This window comes from Ailuropoda melanoleuca, chromosome 3 (genome assembly GCF_002007445.2).
Source record: "Ailuropoda melanoleuca isolate Jingjing chromosome 3, ASM200744v2, whole genome shotgun sequence".
NCBI lineage: Eukaryota > Metazoa > Chordata > Mammalia > Carnivora > Ursidae > Ailuropoda > Ailuropoda melanoleuca.
Genome location: NC_048220.1, coordinates 120,979,803 through 120,991,962, shown reverse-complemented (window position 1 = coordinate 120,991,962; position 12,160 = coordinate 120,979,803). Strand labels below are relative to the sequence as shown.

General features: G+C 41.3%; 1 protein-coding gene across 1 annotated transcript in view; it reads right to left on the bottom strand.

Annotated features, from left to right (window-relative positions):
* Positions 1-12,160, bottom strand: part of C1QTNF3 (C1q and TNF related 3) — a 53,139-nt gene that overhangs the window by 2,252 nt on the left and 38,727 nt on the right. Inside the window, exons 8-10 of the mRNA XM_034657033.1 lie at positions 11,566-11,720; positions 8,048-8,177; positions 3,027-3,126 (exon numbers count right to left, since the gene is read on the bottom strand). Coding sequence (XP_034512924.1) covers positions 3,027-3,126; positions 8,048-8,177; positions 11,566-11,720 — 385 coding nt within the window. The remainder of the gene's footprint in view (positions 1-3,026; positions 3,127-8,047; positions 8,178-11,565; positions 11,721-12,160) is intronic.

Genomic DNA, 12,160 nt, shown 5'->3' with positions numbered 1-12,160 from the left:
CTCTGGACTGTTCCATGAGAAGAAAAGGAATTTCTATCATGTTTAAACCAGTGGATTAATGTTATAGCAGTTTAGTCTACCCTAACTTATTTAAAATTTGATACTGAAGGAGGGTTCTGCTATAACCCAAACTGAAATATGTTGCATTGGCTCATTGGAACTGATGGTTGCCGAAGAGGGGCAGGGGGATGGGTGAAATAGGTATCAGGCAGAGAGCACTGAGAAGACAAATATCATGGGCTTGAAATCTGGAGATCTGTATTGTGCTGTGGCAAAACAGTTAGGAAAACATCTGATAACATAGAAAGCTGACCTTATGTCTATCAAGCCTATACACTAAGAAAGGAAGTGACTGGAAAAGCAAAAATACTGCTTTTAGTAAGATGTTTCTGCAAAAGAAGAGTTCAGACAAAAACTGACATGTCTGAAACACAGGAAGCAGAAAGGGAGTCTAGAAAGTTGAGGTCTAACAGGGTTGGAAAAGCCAAGTGCTTTCAAACCAGAGACAGCAGAGATAAAGTTGATGTTGTCCTATTAAGACTTCTCATTCAATCTAATAGACACAGCCTGTGACATATGGATTAAAAATATTGCCTTATTACCTAAATCTATAGTTTTAGAAGGCCTCGGGGTAACTACGACTAGTTACCCCATGAAGGGCATGAAGACAAGGAATCAAGGAAAGAACAGGCTGAAAAACTATCTGTCCAGGAAAGAATGTTGGGTGTGGTTTGCTAACCTGTATAACTGACTGGTAGCAAAAGAAACAAAAGGCTGCTAAGTTTCTGGGGAAATGGTACTACCCAGAAACCCAGACCTGGCTCACAAAGGACCTGGGGGTGTTTCACTAAATACTCTTAGCCCTCAATTTTGCACCAGCAGGAAGTGGGTGTGAAGGACCCCAGGGAAAACCTACTCACCTTTTAGATGGAGACAAATACACAGGGAAAGTCCTCCCAGAGGACAGAGTCTCTTTGCAAAGAGAAAAACAGCTGAGAGGTTGACTTGATAAAAAGGCTTGCTCACTCCTAGGACTTGGGGCTCTGAGCTGGCTGCATGAACTACAGTTCACCCTGTCTTCCATGAGGGTGGAGATGGGCAGATGTACATTGTAAATGTAGGAAGAAGAATTCAACAGATGCTTGGTAGCCAGAGGAGCAGAGAATCCTGGCTGTTCACCAGACTCCCGTCTCCTGCTTCCAGAGGAGCAGGCCCACATTTCCTCACGCCCTTGCATTGGTTGAGGGGAGTTAGGGCTGAGGACCAATGTAACTGTGTTCTCTGAATAGAACGTATGATGCATAAAGATTCTCACAAGCCTGTTGCTCTTTTCTCCTTCTGACTACGGCAATGACAATGACCAGGGAGAATTTGCAAGTCAGTTTTACAGGTGGCAGAACCACTTTCACCAGTCTACATCTCTCAAAACCCAGATGGAGCACCTCCCTTCCAACCTACCTCCACCCAATCCCTCCTCTACCCTCTTTCTGCCTCGTCCTTCCTCATCCTGATCAAGCAACATAGAGCTCTGCAGAGTTTGAACTGCCATATTGAGTCTCTCTCTCATTCTCTTTTAAGACTTTATTTATTTATTTATTTATTTATTTATTTATTTATTTATTGAGAGAAAGCCCAAGGAGTGGGTCTGAGAAGCAGATGGAGAGGGAGAAGCACACTCCCCACCAAGCAGGGAGCCGGATGCGGGGCTTGATCCCAGGATCCCGAAATCATGACCTGAGCCAAAGGCAGCCACTTAACCAACTGAGCCACCCAGATGCTCCTTGCGTCTCTTTTTTTGTAGCAATTTCACCTACTTGTCTTTTTCTCTTTTGACTTTTTCAAATGCATCCCCCCACTGGAGGCCAGCCTCCAGAAGAAATGGCAATCCTCCCAAGTCATCAAAAATGAGAGGGATAAGACAGCAACCACAGAGTTTTTCATAGATAACTCACCACCCATTTATTTGTGGGAAAGATGTTGGCTCTCTGCCTCTTTCCCACATCCTAAGCTTATGTCAGAACAAGTTGTAATATTTCTTTTTAAGATAATTTTTTAAAGATTTATTTATTTATTTGATAGAGAGAGAGGGTGCATGCCTGCGTGCACATGAGAGCGAGTGGCGGGAGGGGCTGAAGGAGAGAATCCTCCAAGCAGACTCCATGCAATATGACCTGAGCCCAAAACAAGAGCTGGTCACTCAACCAACTGAGCCACTCAGATGCCTTGAAATAATTTTTGTACAAGAAACTCTAGGGCCAGGTTGCTAGGATAAATATGAGAGCAGCAGCACAGCCTAAAGACAGGGGCCTACTCCTAACTCTCTACCTGCCAGCTGAGGAAGACAGTAGAGAAGACCATCAACAGGGATAAACTCTGGCAAAGGGGGTGCGACAGTAGGAAAATAGAAGCAAAGGCCTAGAAGGAAGAAAAGAAATTATATGAGTTAAGAAAAGAATTCAAATGGGGGTGCCTGGGTGGCTCAGTTGGTTGAGCGTCTGCCTTGGGCTGGGGTCATGTTCGTGAGGTCCTGGGATCAAGCCCTGCGTGGGGCTCCCCGAGAGGCAGGAAGCCTGCTTCTCCCCCTCCCTATGCCTGGCACTCCCCCTGCTTGTTCTCAATCTCTCTCTCTCTCTGTCGAATAAATAAATGAAATCTTAAAAAACAAAACAAAACTCTCTCTCCCTCTCCCTGCCTGCCCACAAGTACATGTGTGCTCTCCCTCTCTCAAATAAATAAATAAAATCGTTTTTTTAAAAAGGATACCAAAAAAAAGGATACAAATGATTAGTTATGGGGAGTGTTGCTAGTAATTAGCTCAAGGCCTCTTATCAACCCGCTTATTCTCAAGGTCATCATATTTATTTCTTCCTAAATAGTAATTATAATCTGGCCATATGTTGATATATGAGAGCTCTCAGTGATGACGAGTCAGGAGCTCTTGGTTCTTACACACTCCCTGGCATTTGCCATCCTTCGAGTAAGCAATGGCGGCACGGTCGATGGCTGTGGTAGAGAAGCCCACCCACCTGTACATGCTGAAGACGGTGTTGCCGTTGTGCATGAGGTACACATACACTTCCTCAACATCCTCGTGCTTCATCATGCTGAACGTGAAGAAATACACCCCTGAAAAAGGCAGGTATTCATCCACATTTATATTAATATATTAGACACCAAGGACAGGGAGGTATACTGTATGACTTCACATTTTTTGTTTAAATTCTATATGGTATGTGGGCTCCTCTTGGCCTTTGTATGAGTGTTTCTCTCTCTGCTCTCGCCTTCAAACTACTTTAATTTTTTTTTGAGACTTTCTCAGTGTGTGTACCGTTTTCCCCTAATAAGGGGCACGCTACGGTGAGGGGCACGCTATTCCTAGGTATCAATTAACTATCACGAGCACCTGCCGCAGGACTCATATTGGCCAAGGTGCGGAGCGCTGCGTGGGTGAACACATGGCCTCCACGGCCTAAGAAAGTGAGCCATGTGTAGCAAAACAATGGATGCATACACTCAGCCAGAGATGAGAAGCATTTTAGCAGATAAATGGTTATCAGTTCTGAAGAATTAGTTTTAGTAATTTACTGTTTATTCATTGTAAGTAGATGAAATTATGTACAATAAAGAGAAAGACTCAACTATGACTCAGCAGCATGAGCTTGCTACTAAAAATAGCGGTCCTTCTCATTTGTAAAGGATCAACGTATTTTAAAAGATGTGAGTTTTCTTGTAAGACTCTAGGCCACCTAACAGAAAGGAACTTAATATGACCTGAGACACTCTAAAGGATTAAAATGAGTCCAACAACAGAGAGATGTGCAAAAGGCAAATCTTCCCAACTCCAAATGATGTGGGATTTGAGAGTGCATTTTGGGAAGATGAATGAATATACATCATCAAGCTCTTACGGATTTCCATGCTACAGTTTTAATTGTGACCTTGTCCATTTGAGCTGGTATAACAAAATGCCACAGAATGAGTAGCTTAGAAACAACGGCAATTTATTCTTTGCAGCTCTAGAGACTGTGACCAGGGTGCCAGCACAGTCAGGTGAGTCTTCCTGCAGGTCCCAGACTTCTGATTGTATCCTCACATGGCAGAAGGGGTTAAGGGACTCTGTGGGGCCTTTTTCATGAGGGCACTAATGCCATTTATGAGAATTCTGCCATCATAAGGCAATCCCCCAAAGACCTACCTCCTAATACCAGTAACTTGGGCCTTAGGTTTTCAATGTAAGGGAAAAACCCAGAAACATCTTTAAAAAAAAAATAGCACGACACAGTTCTATGCTCTTTTTCAAAGGTGCAATCAAGTAAGAGAGAAGCTGTAAGGATACCGTGTTGACCACCTGCTTCTGAGTCAAGTTGAACCAAGCAAAGAAGTATGATTATGCTTTATTTATTGCACATTCAATATGCTGGGATTAAGGAACTGGTGTAAAAATCAGCCGTACCCATTCGTATGCTTAGAGATTGGTTCACAGATGAAAAGTAAAAGCAGATCAAAATTAGAGGACTGAAGAAAGTAGTTTGTGTGTTTAGATTTTTACATTTTACAATACATATTAGACATGCACACACATATACTCATGCATGACAATTTTCAATGCTTCAAGAAGATAAAGCTGGAATGAAAATGACAGGAAAAGATATTAGTTTTCTTGAAACAATGATGGCTACTATTCAAAGTAGATGGCAGAAGCATGTTAGAGCAGACTAAGAAACCAGATAGGGAATAAATGAAATGCCTAGAGGTAGACATATAAAAGTGAATATTTATCTTATGCACCTGTGGCTTTCTTCTGCAAGGGCAGAGACCGAAAGCAGAGGCAACACACTTGTGCTATGGTTTTCAGGTCTTTGTGTTACTATAATTGTAAAAATCAGCCTTTGCTGTCTCATCACTCCCAAAGTCAAAAAGTAGAAAATGCTCAATTTGTCATCTATTGGTTGAAGTTTAAAGTGGGAGGCAAATGATGGTTATTACCAAATGATGACCCAAGAGAGTTCTAAAAAACTACTAAATCTTTGAGCTTCGATTATAAAGTCCTTGAAAGCAACGGAAACACCAGGCATCTCTAGGTGCTTATGTAAACTGCAGCCCAGATATGTGTAACAAAATAGTTACAAGAAAATTGTAAACCTTCAGAGCAGAAAATCACATAAGAAGGTTAAAAACTGGTTGAAGCATGATGAAAGATAACTTCTATCACTTCATATGTCCATTTATTTCTGAGCTTAGCTGGGTGGGAAACTAAATCAAGGCGTTAAAAGCACTTGTGTCAAATTTAACATGGTGACTGCGTCCATCAAAACTTTCTTCCTTTCCTTCTATATACCACACAGGGAAATAAGGAGCATTGAAAACAAACACCAGAAAGAATTCATTTTTCATAAAACTAGGAGACTGAAAAAAGCCAGTAAACTTAAAATACTTGTAAGTCTGTCAAATGCAACAGACAGCAGGCAGTCCCATGGAGGCAACATGGGTGCTGGGCAGGGAGTTTTGAGGAGGCCAATCAGCAGCAGATCTCACAGTACCGGTAAAAAGACACTCCCTGACTCAGAAGGGCCAAACATGCTGAAAAGAAGCACTTATGAGCAGGGATGAGATGAAGCCTAAGTGATGTTTTGGGGGAAGGTTGCTAGATAAAGCACAAAAAGTGAGGTGAGTGGTCTTGAAATGGCAGATTTCCGAAACTACCAGCAAAAACAGGGCTCCTAAAGGCAAGAGAACTACAAGTGCCAGGCTGGTCTCAGAAGTCTCCCCAGTCTGGGGAGGGAGATAGAGGAAGTGTGGCCACACATAGAAAACACACAGAAGGGCCACACTGCAAAGACCAGAATGAGTCCCCTGGTTGCAGGAGAGGGAGTCACGGAGGTACAGAGCCCAGAAGTATGCTGAAGTGCTGAAGTCCCTCCCCTTCCCGAAACTACAGGCTGTAGCTGGTCTAGGGAAACCCAACTCATTCAACCACCAGTTAATTTTAGAAAGTACAAAAGAACAGAAACTACCAATAGAGGAAGAATACTCACCGAGAAGAAATGTTGTCAGGTAGTAGATGAAAACTGTAACCAAATAATTCCATCCTGAGTTTAAAATATGTTAATGAATCAAATCCCTCTATGAAAGAACTTTATTAAACAGAAGGCTGGAACTCATAGCAGAAATGTCCAGACAAGAGAAGGAACCAAAAACTGGGACTAATGACTAACGTGAGACATCGAAAAAGTAAAGAAAGCATCACAGAAATAAGACAGAAGAAATTTGAAGGAGCAAAAAGGAAAATTCATCCTCAGCATATGTAATTAAGGACATGTAGAATAGTGATAGAGAAAGCAAACAACATGAAATGGAAATAAAAAACAGCAAGAGATTCGAGAAAATAATAGATATAGAAGACAGACAAAGAAAAATTAAACACAAAACCAACAAAACATAATTGAAGTCCTTCACAAGTTAACCAGTGGTGTCCTAAGGTTTTGGTGGGGGGTGTTTGTGAGTGGTCAACCCCAAAGGGGAGGAGTATTTTATCATTGACATTTGTTTAGAATTGCTGCACTATGATGACAATAGAAATCTAGTGACCTTTTCATTGGTCTTATTATAGTTCAAAAATATCCCATAGACAATGTGCCCACTTACTTATTGCCCGATTTCCTAACACAAGTCAGACTGCTCTCAATGCCACCCCACCTTAGTAAAGCAATGATAAGGAAAAACAGTGTTTAAATTTCTATTTTATTTTATTTTATTATTATATTATGTTAGTCACCATAAAGTAATTTTAAAATATAATTCAAAGAAACTTTCCAGGGCAAAAAGAAGGCTTACATCCACATATTCAAAGGACAACAGGAAAAGTCTACCCAGAACAATAAGCTTGTGGTGGCTGAAAATAAGGAAGTTGTAGGGGCTGAATGATAATTCCCAAATCGGCCCAAGTCCTAAGATCCCCAGGAGCTGCGAATGGTACCTTATATGGCAAAAAGGGACTTTGCAGGTCTGATTAAATTCAGGATCTTGAGATGGGGAGATTATTCCTGATTACCCAGGTGGGCCCAAGGTAATCACACTATCCTTGAGAGCCAAGGAGGTCCGAATCTGCCAGGAGGTGACGTGACCATTGAAGCACAGACTGACATGATGTGGCTGACGCAGAGGGAATGTCGACAGCCTCTCAAAGTTGCAGGAGGCAAGCCCCTCAAGCTTCCAGAGGAACCAGCATTGTCTATACCTTGACTTCAGCCCTGTCAGACTGATTTTGGACTTCTGACTTCCAGAATTTCAAGAGAATAATTGTGTGTCATTTTAAGCCCCTTAGTTTGTGGGAATTTTTTAGAGCAGCAACAGGAAATTGAATACAGAAGTGCTGGAGAAATTTTAAAAATTCAAATAAAAAATCTATTCAAAGGATCAGGTCCTCTTCAGGGTGGTGGCAAGAGGAGGACAGCGTTATGACACATTTAAACTGTGAGAATTATGAGCTTAGAAGTTTTAAAGTCAGAGGTAACTATGCCCTCTTAGAGATTATTCCCTTCAGTTCAAAATCTTAGTAACCACGGTTATTATTTTTAAAAGTGTATTCATCTTGGGCACCTGGGTGGCTCAGTCCCTTAAGCATCTGTCTTTGGCTGGGGTCATGATGCCAAGAGTGCTGGGATGAAGCCCCGTGTTGGGCTCCCTCCTTGGTGGGGAGCCTGCTTCTCCCTCTCCCTCTGCCTACCACTCCCCCTGCTATCTCTCTCTGTCCTTCTCTCTCACATAAATAAATAAAATCTTAAAAAAAATATATAAGTGTATTATTCATCTTTTAAAATTCTAATTCATTTACTTCGAAATCCAACAGAAATCTATATATGAGCTGACTGTTGTAACTGGAATCAGAAAAAATTCTCAACTCTGTTACCATCTTCCTTTTTTTTTTCCTCTTCCTTCATCTTTTCCTTCCTCCCTCACTTTCTCACCTCTTTCCTACCTTCCTTCTGTCCTTCCTTCTAGATTGCTAGTCTATTAATTCAGTCATTCATTTATTTTTACATCTCACCTGATACTGGGGCCCCGAATCTACCCGTCATGACATCAAAGAAGTTTCCGATGTTGGTCTCCACACTGCTGAAGATAATCCCGCTATTCTGATTGCTGAAGTGGGTTGCCAGAGAAGCCATGAATGCAATCTAAGGAAAGTTAGTTAATAGGAAATTTATCTTTTAAAAATGAGGTTTTTACAAAAGTAAGTTTAGTTCAACATTATTTGTAACAGCTAGATTGTAAATAAACAGAAAAAAATTAAATAAATCATGGTAATTTCTAACATTTTATGCTATGAAGCCAATAAAATGATAGTATATAGCAACAATTCTGAACTTGACTTTCAAGGAGCATTAGACTTCAAAATGTTTTTTGAAATATTAAAATTCTATTACTGGGAAAATTTGGATGAAATCTACTTGTAGCTATTAAATGCACATTAGCATATTAAAGGAGCTGAGAAGGCCTGCAGCCAAATAACCTTTTAATTTTGTTCACTCTGTGTTATTTTTTCTCCGAAAGAACTGTGATATTATGATTTATAATAAGTATACATTTAGTCTTTGTCCCAGCATTTGGCACAGAGGTCCTAAAACCATTGGAATATCTTAAGTGTTTAGAGAGATCAAGGAGTCTTTTGTTATGTTAATGAGGTGACTTTTGGAAAGCCCCTAGGTAACCTAAAGATGGGGGCTAGTTGCCATTGGAGCCAACCCTGTGATTAGCAGGTTGGAACTTTCAGCCCCACCCCACATCCAGGAAGGGCAGAGGGGCTGGAGGTTGAGTTTGATCACCAATGGCCTGCGATTTAATCAACCATGCTCATGCAATGAAGCCTCCATAAAAACTTAAAAGGAAGGGATTCGGAGAGCTAGGTTGGTGCACATGGGAAGTGCAGGTGAGTGGCACTCTGTCTCCGAGAGGGCATGGAAGCTCTGCACCCCTTTCCTCAAACCTTCCCCTATGCGTCTCTTCCATCTGGCTGTTTCTGAATTATGCCCTTTTACAACAAAACAGCGACTGAGTAACTAACATGTTTCTCGGAGTTCAGGTTAGCAAGTTACTTGAACCCCAGGAGGGTTCTTAGCCTCTGCTCATTGTCAGAATGTCAGAGGCACAGATGACAATCTGGGCTTAGAGTCTGAAGTTCGGGGTGGCGGTCTTGCAGGGCTGAGCCTTTAAGCTTGTGATCTGACACGTTCTCCAGGTAAGCAGTGTCAGAACTGAGTTGAATCGTAAGGACACCTAGCTGATGTGGGACTAATGTTTGGCGATGTGGGAAAAACCCCCACACTGAAATTGTACCACTACCAGACAGTCACATTTGAAACAATCCCCCACCCACAGGAGTCATTGTAACTGAGTGTTAGATCAATACATTCTTTAGCTTGCTGGGATTACCTGTCTTCAGTGAAAGGGAGTTTTAAGTGAGGCGGTGAAAGAGGAGAGAGAGGGAAGTGCTTGAAGTTAGGAAGACTCAGGGGAAAGCACGCTTAGGAGAATCAACAATGAAAGGATTTGGACAGTCAGAAAGACAGCATGAGGGCTGTGGACTCAGAAGGAAGGGGAAAGAAGAGGGGTGACAGCAGAGGAGGGATTTTAGAAATGGGAATGAAGGGGCCTGGAAGTCACCCTTCTTTACAGGTTGTCTGAGGCCAATCATCCCTCCTCTGTAATGTCTCTTTTAAAACCTGTGGATGTAGTTCTCCCAAATTATTACATTGTGGCTTGAGGGTAAAATAATTGATAGAGCAATTTCATAATCTCCCTTAGACACCTTTAATCTGGCCAAGCAGCATCTGTCTTCTTTTCTTTGTAAATTTTTGCTGCCCATTGACCCCAGGTTGTTAAATTTTTTAAATAGCATTCATTTACAAGTGACAAAATCTCAAAAGCAGTGAGAGAAATACACAAGACCTCTCAGGTTATAGCTTAAAAAAACTCGAGGCCCAGAAAAATGATGGGATGTCTCCAAGGTCAAACGACCACCAGATATGCCCAAATAAAAGGCAAAGTTTTACCACAGTTGATCTTTCAGACAAAAGTCTCTGTATTCTGGTTCTTTACAAGTCTCTCATGCTATGGTATAGTCTCTCAATGACACATGGGCACCCGCTGTCGATGGTTCGACTTAATAATATTTCAGCTTTAGATGCTGCCATAACAATCTGCATTCAGCAGAAACCATACTTCAGATATTGAATTTGGATCTTTTCCTGGGCTACCAATATGCAACAGGTCCTCTCTTGTGATGCTGGGCGGGGGCAGGGAGCCACAGTTCCTAGTCAGCCACACCGTCAAGAGAGTCAACAACCAATGATACACTTCACAACCATTCTCTATCCCCATACTGTTCTGTTTTTCACTTTTCGTACAGTATTCAATAAATTACATGAAATAGTCAACACTTTATTACAAAATAGGCTTTGTGATAGATGATTTTGCCCAACTGTAGGCTAATGGAAGTGTTCCGAGCACGTTTAGGGTAGGCTAAGCTAAGCTATGATTTTCCATAGGATAGGTATACTAAATGCATTTTTGACTTACCATATTTCAACTTAGAATGGGTTTATCGGGACATAACCCCATCCTAAGCTGAGGAAGATCTGTATTTTACTTTAGCCACAGTTACTGTTTCATACCAGCCCAAAACAACCTTTATAATAAATGCTAGCTTTCAATGTCACTAGGAATCCCTTGGAAAAATCAATTTTAAAAATATCGGCCAGAAAATAAAGAAATAACCAAGACTTAGTAATTTTCTTGGTGACCTAACCTTGTATTTGCGAGTGTCAGATGTTATTGGCAACAAGAATTTTGAACATCACTTAAAAGAGAAATAAATGAGAAACAAATGAGTACGTAAGCTTAGGATAAAATATTCAATTATAGCCTCATAAATAGATTCAAAACACATTAAGCTGAAATAAATATAATCTAGTCTAATCTAAACTAGGATGGATAAGTCAAAAAATAAAATGTCTCTAGCAATAAAGAAGATGCTGATGAGAAAAGTTTAAACAAAAACTGTACCTAAGATCGAGAGTTGATAGAGAATAATACTTAAATATAAATATCCATATATGTGATTTAAATTCGTAAATGTAACAAAATGAATAAATAAAATATTCTAAGTAGACACACTCCATTTATACATCTAAAATTTATGTATTTCAATTGCCAAAACCTTTTTATTTAACATCTCTTCCGATTTGGAAAATGGGACATTAGCTGATATGCAGGGCTGTTGTATATTTGGTCTAAGAAGGGAGTTGAATTTCAACTTCCTAAGAATGATTTCAAAATGCTCATTGAACAGCACAGGCTGCCTGCGAACGCCCTGCAGCGGGCGGTGGGGGGGGGGGAAGCAAAGCCAGCCTCGGGCATGTGGGCATGTGGGTATGTGGGCATGTGGGCAAGTGGGCCAGCAGCCATCAGTGAGGGCATGAAGAGGCACTTGGGCCCTCTGCCTCCTGCACTGTGAGGGTCTGGGCAGTTTAGAAGTCCCATGGAGATCTTCCCAAGGTGACCTACCTGCAGTTCTGGCGGAATCCCTGGGTAGCCCTTTTCTCCCTTGGGGCCATGCTGCCCTCGTTCGCCTCGTGGCCCCAGGTCACCTTTGTCTCCTTTCTCACCTTTGGCCCCTTCATGGCCAGTGGCTCCATTATTGCCATTGTTCCCATGATTTCCTTAAATTACAAGCAGAAGGCATCATAGGAGAAAGCCCCCATCACTCACACTGACCATCTATTGTGATTCAAAGGCAGACCCTTTCTTCAAAAATGTTCGCTCTCAATTGCCCAAGAAGACCATTGGAAACAGTCCGGAACACAGCCAAGGGGCCATCACCAAATGGGATCTCTAACACAGGCCACTGAAGACGGCCTTAGCTACCCAGTCTCCAAAGCCTGTTTTTCCTATAAAGCAAGAGGTGGGTGAAAAATTTTGAGGACTGATGATCAAAGTACCATTTATAACAGCAGAGATTAGAAACAAACTAAGTGTCCACCAATACTGAAAGAGCCAAATAAAAAAATGGTACACCCCAGTAAATAATGTTATATCGTCAGAGAAAAAGAATGCTAAAGAAAAATATTTAATAACATTTAATAATGTTCACGATACTTTT